The sequence below is a fragment of the Oryctolagus cuniculus genome, chromosome 12 (genome assembly GCF_964237555.1).
Source record: "Oryctolagus cuniculus chromosome 12, mOryCun1.1, whole genome shotgun sequence".
NCBI classification, from domain to species: Eukaryota; Metazoa; Chordata; class Mammalia; order Lagomorpha; family Leporidae; genus Oryctolagus; species Oryctolagus cuniculus.
The window spans coordinates 99,372,170-99,398,625 of NC_091443.1; the positions used below are offsets into that span (position 1 = coordinate 99,372,170).

General features: G+C 43.0%; 1 protein-coding gene across 3 annotated transcripts in view; it reads left to right on the plus strand.

The window, feature by feature from the left end:
• The window catches only part of FANCI (FA complementation group I), a 104,260-nt gene that overhangs the window by 26,630 nt on the left and 51,174 nt on the right, over window positions 1-26,456 (plus strand). For 2 of the 3 annotated variants that reach the window (XM_051834219.2, XM_051834220.2), the window contains 10 exons: window positions 5,407-5,479; window positions 9,504-9,634; window positions 11,173-11,329; window positions 11,408-11,465; window positions 13,664-13,705; window positions 14,491-14,614; window positions 15,496-15,581; window positions 17,267-17,417; window positions 22,186-22,275; window positions 24,639-24,775. In XM_051834219.2, the coding sequence (XP_051690179.1) occupies window positions 5,407-5,479; window positions 9,504-9,634; window positions 11,173-11,329; window positions 11,408-11,465; window positions 13,664-13,705; window positions 14,491-14,614; window positions 15,496-15,581; window positions 17,267-17,417; window positions 22,186-22,275; window positions 24,639-24,775 (1,049 nt within the window). The remainder of the gene's footprint in view (window positions 1-5,406; window positions 5,480-9,503; window positions 9,635-11,172; window positions 11,330-11,407; window positions 11,466-13,663; window positions 13,706-14,490; window positions 14,615-15,495; window positions 15,582-17,266; window positions 17,418-22,185; window positions 22,276-24,638; window positions 24,776-26,456) is intronic. The other variant, XM_070054524.1, reaches the window with a different exon arrangement.

Sequence of the window (26,456 nt, forward strand, 5' to 3'; positions counted from 1 at the left end):
AGACAGGTGAGGCTGAAGTAGTTGGATTGCTGCTACCCATGTAGAGAAGTGTGCACACATAATAGGTTAAATGACTTCCTGAGGTTAAAGAGCCAGTAAATGGCATAGCCACACCCACGGCTTCAGTTCTGCATCCAGATTCTTTTTTCTCTTCCTGACGCACTACCTTCTGCTGAAATTCAACATTTGTGGGAAGTCAGAGAGGTCCAAAATAGCATCGTTCACATTTTGGACTGGCTAATTCTGTGTTATGGTGTGCTGTCCTGTGCATTGTGGGATGTTGAATAACATTTTTGGTGTCTACCTATTAGGTTCTGGAGCACCTTTCCAGTACTGACAACCAGAAATATCTCCAGACATGGTTTAGTATCCGCTGTAGGACAGAAATCACATGATTGAGAGAATTATTACTCTAAAGATTCTATCAAAGGCTGAGCACTTTGTTGTAGGGTTAAGGCAAGAACAATCAGATAGTTTTTTTTTTTTTTAAGATTTATTTATTCATTTGAAAGGTAGAGATACAGAGAGAAGGAGGGAGACAGAGACAGACCTTCTGTCCGCTGGTAGCCGCAACGGCCCTTACTGGGCCAGGCCAAAGCCAGGAGGCAGCAGCTTCTTCCAGGTCTCCCACGTGGGTGCGAGGACCCGGGTACTTGAGCCATCCTCCCCTGCTTTCCCAGGTGCATTAGTAGAGAGCTGGATCGGAAGTGGAGCAGCCAGGAACCAGCGCCCCTATGGGATGCCAACATTGCACGTGGAGGCTCAGCCATAGTGCCAGCTGTGGATACTTTCTTTATTCTTTTTTAAGAAGAGAGTGCACGCTTATTTGTGCCATGTATTTCTTTTCTTTTCTCTCTCTCTCTCTCCCTTTTTTTTTTTTTTTTTTTACGATTTTACTTATTTGAAAGAGTTACAGAGAGAGGTAGAGCCAGAGAGAGAGGTCTTCTATCGCTGGTTCACTCCCCAGATGAGCACAATGGTCAGAGCCAGAGCTGATCCAAAGCCAGGAGCTAGGAGCTTCTTCTAGTCTCCCATGCGTATACAAGAGCCTAAGGACTTGGGCCACCTTCTTCTGTTTTCCCAGGCTATAGCAGAGAGCTGGATAAAAAGTGGAGCAGCCGGGACTTGAACCTGTGCTCATATGGGACGTCGGTGTTGCAGGCTGGGGCTTTAAACCACTGCACCACAGCGCCAGCCCCTGGATACTTTCTTTTATGAGTATACTTTTAAAAGTTTTTGTAAAAATGGAATTAAAAATACGATTTTATTTTGGTACCATAAATTTTTCATAATATGTGAAATACAAGAGTATTTTGCAGCCGGCGCCGTGGCTCAATAGGCTAATCCTCCACCTTGCGGCGCCGGCACACCGGGTTCTAGTCCCGGTTGGGGCGCTGGATTCTGTCCCGGTTGCCCCTCTTCCAGGCCAGCTCTCTGCTATGGCCAGGGAGTGCAGTGGAGGATGGCCCAGGTGCTTGGGCCCTGCACCCCATGGGAGACCAGGAAAAGCACCTGGCTCCTGGCTCCTGCCATCGGATCAGCGCGGTGCGCCGGCTGCAGCGGCGGCCATTGGAGGGTGAACCAACGGCAAAGGAAGACCTTTCTCTCTCTGTCTCTCTCTCTCACTGTCCACTCTGCCTGTCAAAAATAAAAAAAATAAAAAAATAAAAAAAAAAGTATTTTGCACTAAAATAAACTCGTACTTTTAATTTCATTTTTTTCACAAACTTTTAGAAAGTACTCTAACTTAGGAAGGAAGAGATGGGGCTGCTGTTATGGTGTAGCCAGTAAGGCCACTGCCTACAATGCCAGCATCCCATATGGGCGCCGGTTCAAGTCCTGGATGCTCCACTTCTGATCCAGTTCTCTGCTATGGCCTAGGAAAGCAATGGAAGGTGGCCCAAGCACTTGGGCCCCTGTACCCGAGTGGGAGACCCAGAAAACTCCTGGCCCATGGCTTCAGATTAGCCCTGCTGTGGCCATTGTGGCCATTTGGGGGAGTGAACTAATGGATGGAAGACTCTCTCTCTCTCACTTTCACACTCTCTCTCTCTCTCTCTGTGTGTGTGTGTGTGTGTCTGCTTTTCTGTAACTCTGCCTTTCAAATAAATAAATAAATATTTTATTTAAAAAAAAAAGTGAGAGGTGCATTCCAGTTAGAAAGACCAAGCTCATGTAATTATGGAAATCAAATTCATTGTTTTGTTAGTCTTGGCTTCTGTGACACTCCTTTCTCTAAATTACCTTTTATGTTACTGACCTCTCTTCTTGGATATCTTTGCTTGCTGACTGTTGGTGTTTCTCTTCTCTTTACATTTTCTTCCTGGATAGTCTCATCTGTTTCCATTGAGCTCTCTTGGCTGAACTCCACTTTGGCTTATTTAGGTGTATCCTTTCATTCCCAGTTTGATCTCAGAGTAGGGGTTCTGAGCTATAGCAGACCTGAATCAGTAACAGTGAGTGGAGTCAGCAGTCACAAGTGAGTGATTTAGATGTTTGCTTCTTCTCAGATTTCCACCATGCTATCCTCCCATGTTAGTTGCTTATGTCAGAAACTTAGAGGAGTCCTCCTTGATTATCTGTGCTGTCATTATTATACCTTCACATCGCTTCTTGGGCTTTTGGCTAAGATCAAGTGTACTATACCTTCTTCACTTTCAAATCAGAATTTTCTGTTTCTAGCTCTCAAATATATCTTGAATCTGTCTGCTCTTCTTGATTTCCTATATGAAAATATTGCAGTTTCCAGAGTACTACAAACTCAGTGGTTCAAATAACAATTTTCATAGTTGTGAAGACTTGACTTCAAGAACAAGGTGTTGGCATCATTGGTTCCTTCTGAGAGCTGTGCATATCTACTCTCTGCCTCTCACCCAGCCTCTAGTGGTTTGCTGGCAACTTTTGGTGGTCTTCAGCATGTAGCATCTTATCTTTGTATTTGTCTTCACATGGCATGTATGCAGGGCATCCTTGTGTCTAGGTTTCCCCTTTTTATAGGGGTGTTAGTCACAGTGGCTACCCTAATGATGTCAGCTTAAGTAATTACATCTGTAACCACACAATTTCCATATAAGGTCACATGCTGAGGTTCTGGGGGTTAGACCCTCATCATGAAATTTTTGATAGGATACAGTTCAGTCATAACATCTCTGCTATTACATTGGTCTAGGTTACTTTCATCTCACTTGAATACGCTAGCAGTTGCTTAACAGGAATCCCTATTTCACTTAGGAAGCGCCCACAACCCATTCTGTAATACAAGGAGCAAGGATCATTTTTTTTTTTAAACCACATATGAGAGAGTGGGCATTTGAGGCAGTGATCAAGACACAATTTGGGATGCCCACATCCATATCATGGCACCTGGGTTTGACTCCCAAATCCACTTCTGACTTCAGCTTCCTACCACTGCACACCTTGGGAAATAGCAGATGTTGTTTCAAGAAGTTGGGTGCCTGATACCCACACGACTGAGTTCCTAGTTCCTGGCTTTGATCTGGCACAGCACTGACTGTTGCATACATTTGAGGAATAAACCAATGGATGGGAGATGTCTGTCTGTCTCTCTACCTTTCAAATTACAAACAAACCCACAAAAGCAAAAAATATGATGGATGGGCATTGTGACACAGACAGGTTAAACCACTACTTGGGACACCCACTTCCATATCAGAGTGCCTGGGATCAAGTTCTGCCTCTGCCTCGACTGTTTTTGGTTTTGGTTTGATTTTTGTGTTTACAAGATTTATTTATTTATTTGAAAGGCAGGGTTGCAGAGGGAGAGAAAAAAAATCTTCCATTCACTGGTTCACTCTCTAAAAGTCCACAGTGTTCTGGGCTGGGCCACACTGAAACCAGGAACCTGGAACTCCCTCCAGTTCTCCTACATGGGTGGCAGGAGCCTAAGCCCTGGGCCATCCTCTGCTGATTTCTCAGGTGCATTAGCAGGGAGCTGCACTGGAAGTGGAGCAGCTGGGACCCAAACCAGGGCTTAAATGGAAGGCCAGCATCACAGGTGGCTTAACCCACTGCACCACAGTGGTGGCTCTACCTCTATTTCTGATCCAGCTCCTGCTGGAGTGCCTGGGAGGCATCAGATGATGGCTCAAGTACTGAGACCTTGCAACCCATGTGAGAGACCTAGATGGAGTTCCTGGACCTGACTATAGCCTGGCCAAGCCACTGGAATGATCTCAGTGTGTCTTCCTCTCTCTGCTGGTCTGCCTTTGAAATAAATAAAAATGATCACTCCTTTCTCTTCCCTTTAGTAATTTATATTGCACTTAGACAAAGTTTAAACTTTCTACCCAGGCCCACAAGCTCCTTCACAATCTGGTCCTTGCCCATCTCTTCAAATTCTCTTACTGTCTGGCTGTATTGGTCTGTATTATTTCTGGTTTGCAAACACATCAAGCTCTTTTTTCACTCAGGGCCTTTGTGTACGATGATAACCTCTGGAATAGCCTTGTCTCTACTATTTGCATAACCAGCTTTTCTCATTCCCCATTTCTGCTTAAATGTTGCCTCTCTCAGAAACACTTTCTCTGACAACCTTAGCTAAAGTTACCTCCCTTTCCCATTTATTGTCTATCTAAGCATCTTAATTGTTTACAAAATTTTTGTTTCAGGTTTTTTTCTTATCACCCTTTGCCCTCCAGCTGTTTTGTAAACTTTGAGTCAAATTGCCTTGTCCACATTATTCATCCTTGAGTTGCCTAGGAAAAAGAACATGTTCAGAAACTATTTATTGATGAATTTATGCCTTGAAAACATAGCACACAGTACCTGATGCTGATTAAGTACTCAGTAAATGTTCATAGGATGAATGGATGAGGAGCTGGCATTGTGGCATAGCGGGTAAATCCAACTGCCTGCAGTGCCAGCATCCCATATGGATGCCAGTTCAAGTCCCGAATGCTCCTCTTCCAATCCAGCTCTCTGCTATGGCCTAGGAAAGCAGTAGAAGATGGCCCCAAGTGCTTGGGCCCCTGTACCCACGTGAGAGACCCGGAAGAAGCTCCTGGCTCTTGGCTTTGGATCAGCCCAGTCTGGCTGTTGCAGCCATTTTTGGAGTGAACCGGGAGATGGAAGACCTTTCTATCTGTCTCTGTCTCTCTGTCTGTCTCTCTCTCTCTCTCTCTGTAACTCTACCTCTCAAATAAATAAATAAATAAATCTTTAAAAATAAAAGAATGAATGGATGAATAGATTTCAGTCTTGACAGCATAGCATTATGTTAAAATTTTCCCTGTTCTATCTAAATAAAAATTAATAATGTTTGTGATACTTTGAGTCTCTGAATGATCTGACCACGACATATGAGTGTTTGTTCTTATTGGGTATTTAGGTCATTGGGATAGAGGAGCTGTTGCTAGAGACTTGTGGTTTTTTCTTTCTTTGATGCAGTTGACTAATCATCTCAAGAATCAAGCAGTGAAAGGAAGAGCTGTTGGAGCACTTCTGAGAGCCATCTTTAAAGGTAATAATAATTACTGTCACTTCTTTCTCTCTGGATTCATTGGTAGATTTGTTTATTTTTGGCACATATTGCTAGTTTTCTTACTTTCTTACTGTTTGAAGCCCCCATTGGAACATTTTCTGTGTTTTGGGGATTCTGCAGAATCAAACAAAGCAGCAATTTTCTGTCTAGTGGATCTAAATAATTTGTCTACAGGGAGGTGAAATGGCCACCTGAGATTGTATTACTGATTTGGGGGCCTTGTAAGGATGCATGTTTCATAAAATCTACTTTGGTTTACTTGTGCTTCTAAACTTGTGAGACAGAGAACAGCAATGTTGAGTATTTAATTTGTACTTAACAAGGGGCTAGGGAGCTGAGATTTAATGAAATGGAATATCTTGGGTGCCTTATACAGAGAATCTTAATTCCTGTTGTTTCACTGTGTTGAACAAGAGCTGGTTCTACATTTTTGCAGATTGTGACTCACTGTGTTCTTATAAATTGTGGGAGGAGAAAATCCTGCAAGGCAAAAATTAAAAGTGCCTGAGTCTCTACTGCAAGGATACAAAAACACATCTAACCGTTCATGAAAAAACTCTCAAAATGGGTTGAGGCAACCTTTGTGGAAACTTGCTAAATATTTTGTAGAAATATCAAAGAAAAGGTAATGGAAAATTAGGAGCTGCTGCCTATATCTACTACAAGTTAGAAAGAATAAGAGTGGTTTCCTTCTTGGACAGACAAACCTGGGACAAATTATCAGGGCTCCCTCTTTTGTGACTAACCTTATTTTTAAAACATAGATGTAAAAGTAAAAAATTGGCAGCTTGCACTGTGGCACAGTGGGGTAAAGCACCAGTTCAAGTCCTGGCTGCTCCACTTCCATTCCAGCTATCTGTAAATGGCCTGGGAAAGCAGTGGAGGATGACCCAAAGTACTTGGCCCCTGCACCCATGTATGAGACTCGGAAGAAGCTCCTGGCTCAGCCCTGGCCATTGAGGCCATCTGGGGAGTGAACCAGTGGATGGATGGAAAATATCTCTTTCTCTTTTGCTTTTTTGTCTCTCTCTTTCTGCCTCTTTGTGTCTCTGCCTTAAAAAAAAAAAAAAAAAGTAAGAAAATTATCAAGTATTTGTGCATACTACCTTCTATCGAGTTCTGTTAAATTAGCTATGACTAATAGTTAACTAATGATGACTTTTTTTTAAAAATTTATTTATTTATTTATTTTTTGACAGGCAGAGTGGACAGTGAGAGAGAGAGAGAGAGAGAAAGGTCTTCCTTTGCCGTTGGTTCACCCTCCAATGGCCGCCGCGGCCAGCGCGCTGCAGCCGGCGCACCGCGCTGATCCGATGGCAGGAGCCAGGTGCTTTTCCTGGTCTCCCATGCGGGTGCAGGGCCCAAGCACCTGGGCCATCCTCCACTGCACTCCCTGGCCACAGCAGAGGGCTGGCCTGGAAGAGGGGCAACCGGGACAGAATCCGGCGCCCCGACCGGGACTAGAACCCGGTGTGCCGGCGCCGCTAGGCGGAGGATTAGCCTAGTGAGCCGCGGCACCGGCCAATGATGACTTTTTTTTTTTTTTAATTTATTTGACAAGTAGAGATATAGATAGAGAGACAGAGAGAAAGATTTTCCTTCCGTTGGTTCACCCTCCCCAAATGGCTGCCATGGCCGGCGCACGGCGCCGATCTGAAGCCAGGAGCCAGGTACTTCCTCCTGGTCTCCCATGAGGGTACAGGGGCCCAAGCACCTGAGCCATCCTCCACTGCCCTCCTGGGCCACAGCAGAGAGCTGGACTAGAAGAGGAGCAACCGGGACTAGAACCCAGCACCCATATGGGATGCCGGTGCCGCAGGCGGAGGATTAACCAAGTGAGCCCCGGCGCCAGCCCCTAATGATGACATATTTTTAATGATGGTACAATTTATATACTGAAAAAATTCATCCTTTTAAAGGACTCTTGGTTGTTTTTTTAAGTTGCAATAATTGACATATCACAGTAGTTTACCTACTTAGAAAATGTGATTCAGTGGCTTTTCAATGCTCATATAGTCAGAGTTGTGCATTCACCATCACAATTAAATTTTTTTTTTTTTTTTTTTTTTTTTTTGACAGGCAGAGTGGACAGTGAGAGAGAGAGACAGAGAGAAAGGTCTTCCTTTGCCGTTGGTTCACCCTCCAATGGCCGCCACGGCCGGCGCACTGCGGCCGGCGCACTGCACTGATCCGATGGCAGGAGCCAGGAGCCAGGTGCTTTTCCTGGTCTCCCATGGGGTGCAGGGCCCAAGCACCTGGACCATCCTCCACTGCACTCCCTGGCCACAGCAGAGAGCTGGCCTGGAAGAGGGGCAACCGGGACAGAATCTGGCGCCCCGACCGGGACTAGAACCCGGTGTGCCGGCGCCACAAGGCGGAGGATTAGCCTAGTGAGCCGTGGCGCCGGCCCATCACAATTAATTTAAAAACATTTTCATCACCCTACAAGAAGCTCCCCCTGTTATCTGTCACCTTTTCAGATCACCAGTCCATCCTAGAAACCACTAATCTACTTTGTGTGTCTGTAGATTTGCCTTTTCTGTGCAATTTTCTTTCTTTCTTTTTTTTTAAAGATTTATTTATTTAGGCCGGTGCCGCGGCTCAATAGGCTAATCCTCCGCCTGCGGTGCTGGCACACTGGGTTCTAGTCCCGGTCGGGGCGCCAGATTCTGTCCCGGTTGCCCCTCTTCCAGGCCAGCTCTGTGCTATGGCCCGGGAGTGCAGTGAAGGATGGCCCAAGTGCTTGGACCCTGCACCCCATGGGAGACCAGGAAAAGCACCTGGCTCCTGGCTTCGGATAAGCGCGATGCGCTGGCCGCAGCGCACCAGCCGCAGTGGCCATTGGAGGATGAACCAACGGCAAAAGGAAGACCTTTCTCTCTGTCTCTCTCTCTCTCTCACTGTCCACTCTGCCTGTCAAAAAATAAATAAAAATTAAAAGAAAAAAGATTTATTTATTTATTAGAGAGGCAGAGAGAGAGAGAGAGAGTGGTCTTCCATTCACTGGTTTACTCCCCAGGTGGCCACAACAGCCGAAGCTGTGCTGATCCAAAGCCAGGAGCCAGGAACTTCTGGGTCTCCCACATAGATGCAGGGGCCCAAGGACTTGGGCCATCTTCTGCTGCTTTCCCAGGGCATAGCAGAGAGCTAGATCAGAAGTGGAGCAGCTTGGACTCGAAATGTTGCCCATATGGGATGCTTGTATGCAGGCAGCAGCTTTACCCACTACGCCACAGCGCCGGCCCCATGTGCAATTTTCTGTAAGGGGGTCATTCTATATGTGGTCCTTCATGCTGACTCCTTTCACTTAACAATGTTACCAAAGTTCATCTATGTTGTAGCATGAATGAGTACTTCATTTCTTTTTACTGGTGAGTAATATTCCATAATACAGATTTAACACATTTTTCCATTTATGAATTTATGAACATCGTTCATAAGCCAGGAGCTTATTCCAGGTCTCCCACATGGGTAGCAGGAGCCCAAGCACTCAGGCCCTCTTCTGCTGCTTTCTAGCAGCATTAGTAGGAAGCAAGATCAGAAGTGGAGCAGCCAGGACTCCAGCTGGCCCCCATACGGGATGCCAGCATCACAGATAGCAGCTTAGCCTGCTGTGCTTCAGTGCTGGCCCTGGGAGTTTCTAGTAAACAGCCAGACAGCTCAAATAGTGACTGTTACCTGGAATTGGACTTCAGGCACTCCGCTGGCTGTCACTATGCTGTACTACTGGGCTAGAGCTAGGAAGTGGGATGAAGGCATGTTATGTTAAAAGGCCAAAAAATTGCTCTTCTTACTGATATTCAGTCCCTTTACTTTGGCTAAATTAGGTACTCTTAAGGCCTCTAAAGTATTGGTGCTCTAAATACCTTAGTAATCAGTAGTGTGCTTTTTTTTCTATGTTAAGCCATAAGCTTGTTTGGTTTTCCTAATCTTCTCTACAATCGTGTAAGAGTTTTCTTCCCTTTTCTTTATTTGTTTTTTACTGCCTATTTAAAACAATAAGGTTCTCCCTGCTCTGAGGAAGCTGGCACCCTTAGGAGACATAAGGTATACTCCTGCTGTATTCAGTTGCTGGAATCAGGAGATTTACCAAAAGAAGTAGCATCTGAGATCGTAGGATTACTAATGCTGGAGGTAAGATGGAAGATAAAAACTTTGTTTTGGGATAGATTTTGGGCCATTTGTAATTTGTTGAGGAAAGGAAACCTTAAGTGCCAAACTTTGCTTAGTTCCTATTTATTTTATTTATTTTTAAAATTTTTATTTATTTATTTGAGAGGTAGAGTTACAGACAGTGAGAGGGAGAGACTGAGAGAAAGGTCTTCCGTCTATTGGTTCACTCCCCAAATGGCTGAAATGGCCGGCACTGCGCTAATCCGAAGCCAGGAGCCAGGTGCTTCTTCCGGGTCTCCCACACTGGGGCAGGGGCCCAAGGACTTGGGCCATCTTCCACTGCTTTCCCAGGCCATAGCAGAGAGCTGGATTGGAAGAGGGGCAGCTGGGACTGAACCAGCACCCATATAGGATTCCAGCACCGCAGGCAGAGACTTAACCTACTGTGCCACCGTGCTGGCCCCATAGTTTCTATTTATAAATAAGAGTTTTTGTTTAAAAAAAAAATAAACTAAAAAATGAATGAATAGATCATAAAGCCCTTAAATGTCTACATTATATTTTACACTATGGACATAGAAGAGATCTTCAAAAAGTTCATGGGAAATACATATTATGCCAAAAAATGCATAGATTTGTGAGGTACTTTTAAGATTGATTGATTGATTGATTGATTTGAAAGGCAAAGTTAGGGAGAGATAGAAAGAAAGTGAGAAATCTTCCATTCTCTGGTTCCCTTCTCAAATGGCTGCAACAGCTTAGGCTGAGCCAGACCAAATCCAGGAGTCTAGAACTCCATCTCGGTCTCCTACATGGGTTTCAGTTCAGCTGCTTTCCCAGGAGCATAATCAGAAAGCTGGATAAGAAGTGGAACAACCAGTACTTGAACCAGCACTCAATGGGATGCTAGCATCACAAGCTGCAGCTTAACCCTCTGTACCATAACGCCAACCCATCAGTTTTTATGCGTGTGGTTTTTTTTTTTTTTTTTTTTAAGATTTATTTGTTTATTTGAAAGGCAGAGTGAGAGAGATGGGGAGGAAGGGGTGAGAATGATTGAGCAACAGCCAAGGCAGGCCACTGATGTGAGTTGCAGGAAGTCAAGTTCTTGAGCCATCTATCTGCTAACTCCCAGGTACATTATCAGGGAGATGGATTGGAAGTGGTGTGCCAGCATGCAAACCAACAACTCCAATATGGGATCTGGTTGTCCCAAGCAGTGGGGTTAACTCACTGTACCACGGTGCCCACCCTAAATTTCAGAATTCTTTTTGGTATGAAAATAAATTTTTAATCTTTTAATTCCATTTTCCACAAAATTTTTGGAAAACCCTTATAAATCTCTTTGAATACTCGGCATATTTGAAAACATTAGAGAACTAATGTAGTATTTTGAAGTCTGTGACAATTGTAAATATATACCAGAGCAAGATGATTTCATGATTCTCTTGCTAGGTCTCAATATCAATTCAGCTATTTCAGTAAATGTTTATTTCTTAGAAAGAGGTATCAAACATTGAATTTCTGCTGAAGATTTTCTTTATCCCATGAACTTTTAGGCTCACCATTTTCCAGGATCAGTATTGGTTGAATTGGCCAATGAGTTTGTTGGTGCTGTCAAAGAGGGCACCTTAGTGACTGGAAAATCTTTGGAGTTATTACCCATCATTCTCACTGCCTTGGCTACAAAAAAGGAAAATCTGGCTTATGGAAAAGGTAATTTTCTTCCAATTTAAGTGATTTTTTTCTTTATTCACTTAATCAAACATTTCTGAATGTATTTTTCATTTCTAGGTGAGCTGAATGGGGAAGAATGTAAGAAGCAGTTGATTAACACCCTCTGTTCTAGCAGGTGAGTCTTTCAGGACCACAAGTGGCCAAAAGAACCAACCGTCTCTCCAGGAATTTATCTCTGAAGTTCTCAGTCCCTTTTTTTTTTTTGTTTATAATACTGTAAACTATTTAATGTGATGAATTTTTGAGGGCTGCTATACTGTATTCTTTGCTCTAGAACTATACATACAGTTTCTATTACTATCCATCTAACATAGCAGTTTAGTTCGCTTAAGTATTATTTGGAGTCCCAAAGTCCTTTAAGGCTGGAAAAGTCATCCTGCTGCTATATCTTTTATTTGTTTTGAGGGAATAGGATATACAAAGAGAATGTTTGTATCCTTTAACCAGTTTTGTCTTTCTGGGAATCTATCTTAAAGAAAGACTAACATATAAGAACTCAAACATGAATATGTTCAACACAGAGATTTGTAACCAATATAAGTATGTAATAATAGATACATGTAAATTATGGTATGTAAGGTAAGGTAGAGCCATTCCATGAAATTCATGCCCATTAAAAATAAGTATATGAAGGGGCCGGCGCTGTGGCTCACTTGGTTAATCCTCCGCCTGTGGTGCCGGCATCCCATCTGGACGCCGAGTTCCAGTCCTGGTTGCTCCTCTTCCAGTCCAGCTCTCTGTGGCCCAGGAAAGCAGTGGAGGATGGCCCAAGTGCTTGGGCCCCTGCACCCGCATGAGAGACCAAGCGGAGGCACCTGGCTCCTGGCTTCGGATCGGCGCAGCACCGGCCGTAGCGGCCATTTGGGCAGTGAACCAACAGAAGGAAGACTTTTCTCTCTGTCTCTCTCTCTCACTGTCTATAACTCTACCTGTCAAAAAAGTATATGAAGACATACCAAAGATGAAAAATTACTACTATATATTCAGCCAAATAAATATAATACTAAGTTACATAATTACTCTTGGGTGTGTTGCGAAGATCAAGATGGAAATACCCAAGATTAATTACACAAGAGTTTATCACTTGTATTATGCCTAGCATTTTTCATTTAACACATCTATCCGTATCAGCTTATATAACTCTATATTGTTCTTTTTAATGGTTCTATAGTAGTTTATATTATTTGGCTAATCTCCAGTTGTTGGATTATTGGGCTGTTTCCAATTTTTTACTGTTATAAAAAGAATTGCTTGGGGCTGGTGCTGTGGCATAGCGGGTAAAGCCGCTGCTTGCGGTGCCAGCATCCCATATGGGAGCCGGTTCGATTCCCAGCTGCTCCACTTCTGATCCAGCTCTCTGCCGTGGCCTGGGAAAGCAGTGGAAGGTGGCCCAAGCCCTTGGCCCCTGCACCCTTGTGGGAGACCCAGAAGAAGCTCCTGGCTCCTGGCTTCGGATCGGCATAGCTCCGGCTATTGCGGCCAATTGGGGAGTGAACCAGTGGATGGAAGATATCTCTCTCTTTCTATCTCTCTGTCTCTGTGTAACTCTGACTTTCAAATAAATAAATAAATCTTTAAAGAAAAAAAATTGTAAGTGAACATCTTTATATATCCAAACAGTTTTAAAGTATGTATGTGTATGTTTTAAATAGTAAACTGAGTGGGTCTGTGTTTATGTGTATCTTTTTTAAAGAATTTATGTATTTATTTATTTGAGAGAGAGAGTTACAGGCAGTGAGAGGGAGAGACAGAGAGAAAGGTCTTCCATCCTTTGGTTATCTCCCCAAATGGCCACAACAGCTGGAGCTGCACTGATCAGAAGCCAAGAGCCAGGAGCTTCTTCCAGGCCTCCCACACAGGTACCTGGGCAATCTTCTACTGCTTTCCCAGGCCATAGCAAAGAGCTGGATCAGAAGAGGAGCAGCTGGGACTAGAACTGGCACCCATATGGGATGCCGGCACCACAGGCAGATTAACCTACTGCGCCATAGCACTGACACCTTATATGTATTTTTAAACTTGATGAATATTGCAAACCTGTTGGACACTCCCTAAAATGATGTGTGAAGAATGTTTCCCACAATCTTACTAGCATTAGATATCATCAGACTTTGATTTTGCTGGGCTGATAGGTTGAAAACTACTATTTTATTGTTTTAAATGACATTTCTTTAATCTTATTTCCAAGTGTTAGAAAATCATACTTGAAATGGGCCTGTTTTTTCCCCCTTCACAAATTGTACAGTTAGATAAGTTATATAAATAAGTTAAAATGAAATAAGCTTCATATTCTTTGTCATTTTCTTTAAATAGGTGGAATCAGCAATATATAATCCAACTGACCTCTATGTTCAAGTAAGTATCATCATTTCCTTTTTCTCTTAATATTCTGCTTTATGAACTTACCTACTAGAAATGGAAACGGAATAAGCTCAATCACCACTCTCTCCTTAGTAAGAGTATTTGTGCTTCTGTTTTCAGTTATGAAATTTCTTCCTTATCCCAGCTTTCTTTTTGGCTTTAATTATTTTAAATAGAACTGTGATTTTTTTTTTCCCCAAGATGACTTTGCTTAGGCAAGGTTGTTGGGCCCTTAAAGGCTCTTCATAAGAGAAAAATCAAAAAAGCAGTTACAATATTTTATTTTATTTTTGACTGACAGAGTGGACAGTGAGAGAGAAAGAGACAGAGAGAAAGGTCTTCCTTTACCGTTGGTTCACCCTCCAATGGCCGCTGTGGCTGGTCCGCCACAGCTGGCACACCGCGCTGATCCGATGGCAGGAGCCAGGTGCTTCTCCTGGTCTCCCATGTGGGTGCAGGGCCCAAGCACTTGGGCCATCCTCCACTGCACTCCCGGGCCATAGCAAAGAGCTGGACTGGAAGAGGGGCAACCAGGACAGAATCTGGCGCCCCAACCGGGACTAGAACTCGGTGTACCAGTGCCGCAAGGCGGAGGATTAGCCTATTGAGCTGCGGCACTGGCCCACAATATTCTAATATCTCCTTTATTCCTTGCCCCCAAATTTCATTTCTGAAAAAATTTTAATGGAATTTTAACGATTTTAAAGCCCTGAAGTGAGTATCTAAAAACAAGACATTAGGCTTTGGCTAGAACTTTTAAAATAATCTTTAATCCACAGGGATGTCCCTCTGACAGCAGAAGAGGTGGAAATTGTGGTGGAAAAAGTGCTGAGGATTTTCTCTAAGTTGAATCTTCAAGAAATACCACCTTTGGTCTATCAGCTTCTGGTTGTCTCTTCAAAGGTATAAATAAAAAATTATTTCGTTTTAATTCTGGTGGTATGACCCAGTATGGCCATTCAGTTTATTTATATACATAGTTTACAACCAGAGCATAGATGCTTTCATTTTATGTATGGTAATTTGTGTCTAATAAATAGGTCATGTCCCTCAGTCAATGAAAACCTGAACTATCTCTTGTACTATGACATTTTGTGTTAGTATGAGGGATAAAGATTCTAGAAATTGTGGACTGTAGGCCCGTTAAATAAGGAATATTTCAAACTGTGTTTTATCATGAAGGTTGTGGGGAGCAATTCGGACTAGACTGAGTTACTGGAATTAAGACTTATTCTATGCATCTGCTCTCCCACAATATGGCGCTGGGAGAGAAGAAAACAGCTTTTACACAGCTGCCTCCAGTTCAACCAATAAACTGTAGGACTTGCTCCTGATTGGAGAGCAGCGTACTCGGCGTGTGGGCAGCCGAGTTGGGATTGGCAGAGGAGGACTATAAAGGAGGAGAGAGACGGCATTCACCAGGAACATCTAAGAGGAACATCTAGCTGAAGGAACACCTGTGCAGCCCCCGAGAGAGCCGGCCGGCGGTGTGCCGCTCCCCTGCGGAAGTGGGGAAAGTGGCCAGGGGGAACCGCCCTTCCACGGAGGTGGAAGGGATAGTAGCCAACCCGGGAAGAACCAGCAGCAAACCCGGGGAGGGCCGAGCAGACGAAAGAACAGCGCAGGGTCCTGTGTCGTTCCCCCGCGAAGACGGGGAGTGACAAAGGTGTTCTGTGTATTCTTAGCATGATTCTATAGCTTTTAGCTTGTTTGTTTAACTCTGTCCCTGAGATGCTTATCTTGTCATTTAATTGGGATACCTTATCTATTTCACATTTTTTCAGGGAAGCAGAAAGAATGTTTTAGAAGGAATCATAGCTTTCTTCAATGAACTGGATAAGCAGCACAATGAAGAACATAGTGGTGATAAGTAAGTAACAATACTGTAGAAATACAGACTTTTTACTAATTCATATTTTAATTACTTTGTTGTCTTCTCTTTCGTTCCCTGTCCTCACTGCAGCACAAAACTTCCTAATCCTCTCCTTGCTTTTCAGTAATGAAATTAAGGAAAAAGTATAGACCGTTCAGCTCTTTCGTGTCTGTCTCTTGGAAAATAGCAGTTATGCTCCTCTGAGTTTCAGGTATAAAACGTTAGTGTACATTCTTGTGCAAGGATCTATTTGGCCTTGAGGCTTCAGTAATGAACCAGTCAGATAAGGTCCCTGTCTTGTGAAGCTTAAGTTTTAAGTGAGAAGAAAATATTAGAGTGGAAAGTGCTTTGCAGATCATTCAAAGGGATGATGTGACGGTGATAGCATAGCTACTTTAGATAGGGTCAGGGAAAACCTGAGAGGATGCTGTTTTAACTGCTGAGTGATTCTGTTTGTCGATCAGAGAGAACATTCTTGGATAGAATAATCAATGCAAGAGTCTGTATGTCATCTCTGAGAAAAGTTTTATTTATTTATTTATTTATTTATTTGAAAAGCAGAGTTACACAGAGAGGGAGGCAGAGAGAAAGAGAGAGAGGTCTTCCATTGTTTGGTTCACTCTTCAAATGGGTGCAGTGGTCAGAGCTGGGCCGATCCGAAGCCAGGAGATTTTTCTGGGTCTCCCACATGGGTGCAAGGGCCCAAGGACTTGGGCCATCTTCCACTGCTTTCCAGGCCAAAACAAAGAGCTGGATCGGAAGTGGAGCAGCCTGGACTCGAACCAGCGCACATATGTGATGCCGGCACTGCATCCCCAGGATTTTTTTTTTTTAAAGCAAACATTTGTAGAGCACTTGAAACCTTACAACTCTATTTTATTTGGCTTCTATTTTAGGGATGTGGAAACCAAGAGAGAAATTAAGAAATTTCCCAAAGTTATCCAGCCAGAAAGTAGTGGAGCTGAGATTTTAATCCAGGTAGTTAGCTTGCAGAATTCATGCTATTAACTCTAGTGCAGTCCATTGCTTCTGTCGTATCATAACTTCTAGTTATTTGGCTTAGATAATTGATTAGAAGGTGGTCTTACGTACCGAGTTAGGAAGAACTGATAGAAGCAGGTTTTGGACCACGTTTTGTTTTAGGTATATATTAGCATCCTATCAGGATGTGCTGAGCACGTGTCTGGATTTGTAGGGAGAGAGACAGTTTGGAAGGGACTGGGTGGGATTATCTGGGGAAAGTGGGGAGAGAAAGAGACCCAAGATTGAGCTAGAATTCCATTTAAATCTTAAATAATGGGGAAGAATGAGCCAGCAAGAAATTGACAAGAGGCTAGCGACAGTGGCATGGAAGCTAAGAGAAGAAATTGTTTCAGGAAAAAAGTGTCAAATGACTCAATGCTGCTTTGTCAAGTCCGCTGAGACGTTAATTAAGATGGGACTTTATTGGGTTTGACAGACATGAAGGTCATTTGTGACCCTTTCAGGATTAGTGAAAGAGCATTGGGAGGGGATAGGGAGAGGATGGAAGCCTTCTTGAATTGGAATAGACTGGGAATAGAATATGACATGAAGTGGAAATAATGACTTATTCTTTCAGAGTATGGGACAATAGGATTTCTACTTTTCTCTTGACAGCAGGTGAGTTCAACTTGAGTGTGTTTGCTTATTAATTAGAGCAGCTGCTTTTCTATTGAATCTTTTAGGCTGCTGGATCTTGTTACTGTGCCATCAAGTGAACTTCGTCATGTAGAAGGCACCATTATTCTACACATTGTGTTTGCCATTAAATTGGACTGTGAACTGGGCAGAGAACTCCTGAAACACTTAAAGGTAGTGCTGTCTCTTAAGGTGATCCCAGAACTCTATAAAAACAAGAATGTTTGAACTTAAGCCTCTTTTAAGTCAGTTAAGACAGGAAACAGAAGTATTGTATAATAACCCTGTGTCTAGAGGATCTCTCTCTCTCTCTCTTTTTTGCTTTGAAAGTAGAAACACCCCTAAACAAATCAGGAAGTTTCATTTGAAGACCTTCCATTAAATATACTAATGTCCAATGAAGATAGCGGCATAAAAAGAAAAAAAAAAAGCGCCGGCGCCGTGGCTCAATAGGCTAATCCTCCACCTTGCGGCGCCGGCACACCGGGTTCTAGTCCTGGTCGGGGCGCCGGATTCTGTCCCGGTTGCCCCTCTTCCAGGCCAGCTCTCTGCTATGGCCAGGGAGTGCAGTGGAGGATGGCCCAAGTGCTTGGGCCCTGCACCCCATGGGAGACCAGGAAAAGCACCTGGATTCTGGCTCCTGCCGTCGGATCAGCGCGGTGCGCCGGCTGCAGCGGCGGCCATTGGAGGGTGAACCAACGGCGAAGGAAGACCTTTCTCTCTCTGTCTCTCTCTCTCACTGTCCACTCTGCCTGTCAAAAAAACAAAAAAAAAAAAAAACAACAAAACAAAACAAAACAAAACAAAAAAAAGCAACAGCTGAGGGTTCTCAGCAGAAGACTCAAAATCTAATTTTAACTTTGTCTCAATATCTTATATTCTCTGCTTGTGCTTGTCCATTTATGAACTAGGATATTGCTTGTTTTTAGTAGTATATCATGGAGTTTTCTGATGCTAAATCATTCATTATTAAATCTCACTCTTCTCTCACATACGATATGAGGCATTTTCACAGTCTTTACCATTGTAGTAAGAGGGCAGCCATAGACAATACATAAATAAGTGAATGTGACTGTGTTCATTTAAAACTAATTATGGACACTGAAACTTGAATATCACTTAATTTTCATATGTCATGAAATATTTTTCCTTTGATTTTTTTTCATCTTCCTAACCTTTTAAAAATGTAAAACTCAGTCTTAGCTCATGGGCTGTACACAAGCAGTGGTAAACTGATGGTCTAAGTATTGTATCTGGAGGCACTTAGTGTCAAGCTGTCCTATCACTGATGATTATAACTCATTTAGTTGAAACAATGAATGTTTTGGAGCTGGCGCTGTGGCGTAGCAAGTAAAGCCACTGCCTGCAGTGCCAGTATCCCATGGGTGCCGGTTCGAGTCCCAGCTGCTCTTCTTTTTTTTTTTTTTTTTTTTTTTTAAGATTTATTTGTGAGGGCTGGCGCCGTGGCTCACTTGGTTAATCCTCCACCTGCAGCGCCAGCATCCCCTATGGGCACTGGGTTCTAGTCCCGGTTGCTCCTCTTCCAGTCCAGCTCTCTGCTGTGGCCTGGGAAAGCAGTGGAGGATAGCCCAAGTGCTTGGGCCCCTGCACCCACATGGAAAACCAGGAAGAAGCACCTGGTTCCTGGCTTCAGATTGGTGCAGCACCGGCCATAGTGGCCATTTGGGGAGTAAACCAACCAAAGGAAGACCTTTCTCTCTGTCTCTCTGTCTCTCTCTCTGTCTAGCAGAGAGCTGGATCGGAAGTGGAGCAGCCGGTACATGAACTGGCGCCCATATGGGATGCTGGCACTGTGGGCAGCTGCTTTACCCACTATGCCACCGCTCTGGTCCCCCAGCTATGCTCTTCTGATGCACCTCTGTGCTGTAGCCTATGAAAGCAGTAGAAGATGGTCCAAGTTCTTGGGCCCCTACACCTGTGTGGGAGACCTGGAAGAAGCTCCTGGCTCCTGGCTTCAGATCAGCACAGCTCCGGCTGTTGCGGCCATTTGGGGAGTGAACCAGCAGATGGAAGACCTCTCGCTCTGTCTCTTCCTCTCTGTAACTCTGCCTTTCAAATAAACAAATCTTTAAAAAAAAAAAAAAATGAATCTTCTTTCATTTGTAAAGAAATTAATTAGCGTAATTAGTAATCTTGTGGAATCATAATTTGAGATCATGTGAAAATCCTTTTCTCCAACATTTTACGTAGTGATTTTTTCCCATTTATTGATGATTCTTAGCATAAATCAGTCATTATACTGGGAGCTGCAAAATGGTAGAATTAAATTAGAGAATTTTAATTGTGTCATTCCTTCTACTTTAATAGCTGACATTCTTCTTTAAAAAGAACCTCTCTCTTTCTATTGTTTTGAGTATCATTATACACCCATGAACCTTTTTAAATTCAATTATTAGTAATTCATTTTTTACTATAGTTATTACTTATTTTGAGGTCAAAGGTGCCCAAATTTGGTGAATTGTATCCTTTCAGATGATTTGTGTGTCCTTTGGCTATAGCCTCTTTAGTTTTTGAGCACTTTCGTGGCATAGGATACTCATGGCTCACCTCGTATTTCCTTGCCCTATGCTGGTGTCAGCCGTTTCTCCAAGGAGTCCTGGATCCATTGGCAGGAAAGGATGACTAAGCTTCAAAGCTTCTTTATCCTCTGTTACATTCCTTGTAATTATTTATTGGTTTTTTCAAAGAACCAGTTTTTTGTTTATTTTGATTTACTTTACAGTTTTTATTTTTGTTTGTTTTCAGTTTCATTATTTTTAATTTTATATTCCCTTTTTTGTTATTTTAATGTCATTTTTTCTAGGTCTTAAAAAAAACTATTTTTAAAACTTTATTGATGAATTATTTACATAGTAAAATTCACCCATTTTAAGTATACAATTCAATGAGTTTTCATAAAACTTTATTTTTAAAGATTTATTTATTTATCTGTGAGATAGAGTATAGAGTTACAGGTAGAGAGAAGGAGAGACAGAAAGAAAGATCTTCCATCTGCTGGTTCTCTCCCAAAATGGCTACAACAGCTAGAACTGAGCCTGTCTGAAGCCAGGAGCTTCCTCCAGGTCTCCCATGCGGGTACAGGGGCCCAAGGACTTGGACTATCCTCCTGCTTTTCCAGGCCATGGCAGAGAGCTGGATTGGAAGTGGAGCAGCCGAGACTTGAACCGGCACCTATATAGGATGCTGGCACCGCAGGCAGAAGCTTAGCCTATTACACCATGGTGCCAGCCCTTCATAAAAAATAATTTTGCAACCATTACCATCATCAAGTTTTAGGGTGTTTTTTATCACCCTATTTAATGTCTAGACCCACTCTCAGCCCAAGGCAACAATTAGTCTACTTTCTTTCTCTATAAATTTGCCTTTTGTAGACACTTGTGTAAATTTAATCATATGTATGATCTGGAGTCATGTACTATATGATCTTTTGTGTATGGCTTTTTGAAAATTTTTCCCGGTTGCTCCTCTTCCAGTCCAGCTCTCTGCTATGGCCCGGGAAGGCAGTGGAGGATGGCCCAAATCCTTGGGCCCTGCACCCACATGGGAGACCAGGAGAAGCAGCTGGCTCCTGGCTTTGGATCAGCGCGGTGCGCCAGCCGCAGTGCACTGGCTGTAGCGGACATTGTGGGGTGAACCAATGGAAAAAGGAAGACCTTTCTCTCTGTCTCTCTCTCACTGTCCACTCTGCCTGTCAAAAAAAAAGAGAAAATTTTTATGTTTTTTCAAGGTTCATGTTATATCATGTATGAGTATTTTTTTTTAAGATGTATTTATTTATTATTTGAAAGGCAGAGTTACAGAGAGGCAGAGAGAGAAAGTGAGAGTTCTTCCATCTGCTGGCTCATTCCCCAGGTGACCACAATAGCTGGAGCTGTGCTGATCCCAAGCCAGAAGCCAGGATCCTCTTCTGTGTCTCCCACGTGGGTGCAGAGGTCCAAGGACTTGGGCCATCCTCCACTACTTTCCCAGGCCATAGCAGAGAACTGTATCAAAAGTAGAGCAGCCAGGTCTCAAACCGGTGCCCATATGGGATGCGGACACTGCATGTGGCGACTTTACCTGCTGCTCCACAGTGCCAGCCCCCATATATCAGTATTTTATTTCTTACTGAATTGTATTTCATTGTATGTGTGTATCAGTTTTAACTTCACTTAGTTGAAGGACCTTTTTTTCTACTTTCTGGCTGTTATGAATAATGTTATGAGCATTCATGTGCCGGTCTCTGTAGATATGTTTTTTTTCTCATGAGTACATATTTAGGAGTGGAATTGCTAGTTTGTGTGATAAATGTTAAATTTTAAAGAAACTGTTTTCCAAAGTAGTTATATCATTTTACATTCCCACCATCACTGTAAGATCACTGTTTCTCTATTTTCTGGCTAACATTTGTTATTGTCTGTCATTTTTATTATATCCATTCTCATTGGTGTGAAATAGTATCTCAATGAGATTTAATTTTATATTTCCTTAGTGACTGATATAATCATCTTTTCGTTTTGGTGAAATGTTTGTTTAAAGTTTTGCCTGGGTTTGATTGCATTGTTCTTATTGTTGAATCATAAGAACTTTGTCTATTCTGGTTACAGTTCTTTATCGGGTATATAATTAGCAAATCTTTTTTTCACAGTCTATGAGTTAACTTTCTATTTTCTCAGCCGTAGTTCTTGAAGCAAGAAAGTTTTGAATTTTGGTGAGATCCAATTTATAAATTATTTTATATATGAGAGAATGTTTTTGGTATTATGTCTAAAAATATCTTTGCCTAATCTGAGGTCCTGAAGATTTTCTGTATGTTTTCCTCTAAAAGTATTATAATTTTAGCAGTTACATTTAAGTTTCTGATCCATTCAAGGGCCTGTTTTTAAGTAGGCTTTGTTATACTTTTAAAAGTAAGTAATGACTTCATTTTGGTTTATTCTAGGCTGGACAGCAAGGAGATTCCAATAACTTATGTCCCTTCAGCATTGCTCTTCTTCTCTCTGTAACAAGAATACAAAGATTTGAGGAACAGGTATTTTTAAATGACATTTTGGTTCATTTTTAGTTAGTAAGCTTTCAAGAATCTATTTTTGTTATCCTTTTTTTAATTTTTATTAACATAAAGAGAACAGATTTCATGTACTTCATGGGAGCAATTCTGAGATAACCACACTTCCCTCCTTCCCCTTCTACCTTCCTCAATCCCCCTCATTCCTTCCTTCCTTCCTTTTTTTTCCCTCAATTTTTGCAAGAATATGATTTTAATCCACTCCATAATCACAGGCTTAATATTCCACTAACCATAACATTCAACAAGTGAAAGGTAGAAAGACCACAGTTCAAAAGGAGTATAAACAAGGACAAAAAACAAAGTTAAATCACTAGGTGTCCATTTCATCTTTATACATCTTTTTGTATTCAGTGTTAACTACCACATATTAGAGAAAACATGATATTTGTCCTCTGGGGACTGGCTTATTTCACTAAGCATAATGGGCTTCTAGTTGCATCCATTTTGTGGTGAAAGACAGGATTCCATTCTTTTTTATGGCTGAGTAGTATTCCATAGTGTATATATACCATATTTTCTTTATCCGGTTGTCATTTAATGGACATTTGGGTTGAATCCATAGTTTAGCTATTGTGAATTGAGTTGTAGTAAACATGGAGGTATAAATAACTGTCTCATATGCTGATGCCATTTCCTTTGGGTAAGTTCCCAGAATCCTTACTTAATTCCACCCCTCTCCTGCCAGCAGCAAAGCTGCAAGACATATAGACCCCCAATGTTTCCTGGAGGGTGCTATGGGACTTTACCTGTGTTTCTTCCCGTGTGGGAAGCAGGTGGTAAAGTGTGGATAACAGTGGAAACACAGCCTATATAGCAAAAACGGAAGTTCAGCTATATACTCACCAACAGTATTATTTTATGTAGCTTTCCAAGAAATTTCCCTTATGCAGCTGAAATGAACAAGAATAGGAAGGAAAATATAAAATCCTTTATCTCTTTTTCTCATGTGTTCCCAGGTTGTAGGTAATATATGATTTTTAGCCGTTTTTCTCACTTCAGGAAGGGCTGTCTTCAACTCTTTTTTATACACGAAATTTATTAAAACAACAATGCTTGACTTGAAAGGAAAAATATCTAGGATTCAGTTTTTTTAAGAGTAATTTACCCCTACTAAAAGATAGATTGCCCAACATATAACCACTGTGTATAGAAAGTTATAAAATTGTCCTTGGTTTTACAATGATAAATGAAAAACATTAAAAGTCTGCATCAGGCCAGCGCCACGGCTCACTAGGCTAATCCTCCACCTGCGGCACTGGCACCCTGGGTTCTAGTCCCGGTTCGGGTGCTCCTCTTCCAGTGCAGCTCTCTGCTGTGGCCCGGGAAGGCAGTGGAGGATGGCCCAAGTCCCTGGGCCCTGCACCTGCGTGGGAGACCAGGAGGAAGCACCTGGCTCCTGGCTTCAGATTGGCGCAGCACGCCAGCTGCAGCGCGCCAACCGTGGTGGCCTTTGGGGGGTAAACCAACAAAAAAGGAAGACCTTTCTCTCCATCTTTCTCTCTCTCACTGTCTAACTCTGCCTGTCCAAAAAAAAAAGTCCCCAATCAAACTAGCTATGCAAGGATTTTTATGTGTGTGTGTTTTTTTTTTTTTTTTTTTTTTTTGGTTAAAGCAGTGAGCTCAAAATAACTTATTGAAATATAAAGATAAAAGCTGAATAAGCATGCCATTAATGGATAAAAGGGATATTTTCACAGTACCGTATTTTTCCCCATTCCCTCTCCATTTGATGTCAATCAAAGCATACCATTGACCATTTAGTTAAAAAAAGGAGAGAAAGAAAATGCAATATGCTTGTGCCCATACACCAGTTACTTTTTGTCCATTAAAGGAATGGGGAAGGGGGAATGAAAGAACAGAGAACACTAGGCTGCAGCAGTCAGGAAGTGATGGAACCCAGTTGCAGTCTTCTGGTTGAGCATCTGTTCTTGGTCTGTGAGGACAGAGTTCTGGAGTAACGCGGGTTCCCTTTTCAGTAGACACTGCCCAGCTGCTGCTGGAACACATCAGTCGTACCTTCGTCCTTCATTTCCAACTGTGCAGATGTGTTCATTGATTGGCTGCCCATCAGGTCGGAATCTGATCTGCCTCATTGACAAACCCTGTCATTCACAATAGGCTTTCATTAGTTTACTAAGTGGTGTATGCCTCTTAATCTTAAACTGCTCCACAGAACTGTCCTGCCCTGCCACCTTCAAATTAATAGGATTGTTCAGTAGTTGTAGAGATTCAAGTAAATGGAAGCTCTTAGGGGAAATAAAAGTTAAGATTGATAGCATGAGCTATACTTTTTGCTTCATTTTTGTGTATTTTCATTATATTAGGTGTTTGATCTTTTAAAAACTGCCATTGTGAAAAGCTTTAAGGATCTTCAGCTACTCCAAGGCTCAAAATTTCTTCAAAATCTTGTCCCTCATAGAGCCCGTGTTTCAACCATGATCTTGGAAGTGATAAAAAATAGGTGAGTCGGTGAACCATATTCCAAAGTTTATAAGATTTTTACTTTTTAAAATGCAGTGTGGTGGCCGGCGCCACGGCTCACTTGGCTAATCCTCCACCTGCAGCACTGGTACCCCGGGTTCTAGTCCTGGTTGGGTGCCGGATTCTGTCCCGGTTGCTCCTCTTCCAGTCCAGCTCTCTGCTGTGGCCCAGGAAGGCAGTGGAGGATGGTCCAAGTGCTTGGGCCCTGCACCTGTGTGGGAGACCAGGAGGAAGCACCTGGCTCCTGGCTTCGGATCAGCACGGCGCACCAGCTGCAGCGTGCTGGCTGTGGCGGCCATTTGGGGGGTGAACCAACAGAAGGAAGACCTTTCTCTCTCTTTCTCTCTCACTGTCTAATTCTGCCTGTCCAAAAAAAAAAAAAAAAAAAAAAAAAAGCCATGTGGTACCATCAGAGAAAGTGCTGACTGTAGCTGTTGATTTCAACTATCATGATTTTATCCCTTAAAGTTGATCAAGGAATGGGAATGGGAAGATCTTCAGTCTCAGGGCCTGGCTTCTTGGCCACCTTGACAGCAGAAATACAAAACTGAAGGATAAGTACCTTTGTTCTTTGTTTTTTTTTAGTTTTGTTTTGTTTTTGTTTGTTTGCTTTTTTGGACAGGTAGAGTTAGACAGTGAGAGAAAGGTATTTCTTTTCCATTGGTTCACCCCCCAAATGGCCGCGCTGATCCGAAGCCAGGAGCCAGGTGCTTCTCCTGGTCTCCCATGTGGGTGCAGGGCCCAAGCACTTGGGCCATCCTCCACTGCACTCCTGGGCCACAGCAGAGAGCTGGCCTGGAAGAGGAACAACCGGGACAGAATCTGGCACCCCAACCAGGACTAGAACCCGGTGTGCTAGTGCTGCAGGCAGAGGGTTAGCCAAGTGAGCCCCGGAGTCGGCCAGTACCTTTGTTCTTTATGACATCAGAACTCTTTAATAACAAATCTTTGTTGATTTTTTGTATGGGTAAGCGACATGAAGAGTTTTGTTTACATAGACTGTTGAAATTTGAAGTTGATGATTGGAACTGAATTATTGATTAGCAGTTTAGACAAATTCGTTTAAAACCACATGAAAGGCCGGCGCCGTGGCTCAATAGGCTAATCCTCCGCCTTGCGGCGCCGGCACACCAGGTTCTAGTCCTGGTCAGGGCACCGGATTCTGTCCCGGTTGGCCCTCTTCCAGGCCAGCCCTCTGCTATGGCCCGGGAGTGCAGTGGAGGATGGCCCAAGTCCTTTGGCCCTGCACCTGCATGGGGGACCAGGAGAAGCACCTGGCTCCTGGCTTTGGATCAGCACGGTGCGCCGGCTGCAGCGCGCCAGTCACGGCGGCCATTGGAGGGTAAACCAACGGCAAAAAGAAAGACCTTTCTCTCTGTCTCTCTCTCACTGTCCACTCTGCCTGTCAAAAATTAAAAAACAAACAAACAAACAAAGCCGTTAACTCACTTGGCTAATCCTCCGCCTGCGGCACCAGGATCCCATGTGGACGCTGGGTTCTAGTCCCGGTTGCTCCTCTTCCAGTCCAGCTCTCTGCTGTGGCCTGGGAAGGCAGTGAAGGATGGCCCAAGTACTTGGGCCCTGCACCCATATGGGAGACCAGGAGGAAGCACCTGGCTCCTGGCTTTAGACTAACGCAGCAGTGTGCGGGCCATAGCGGC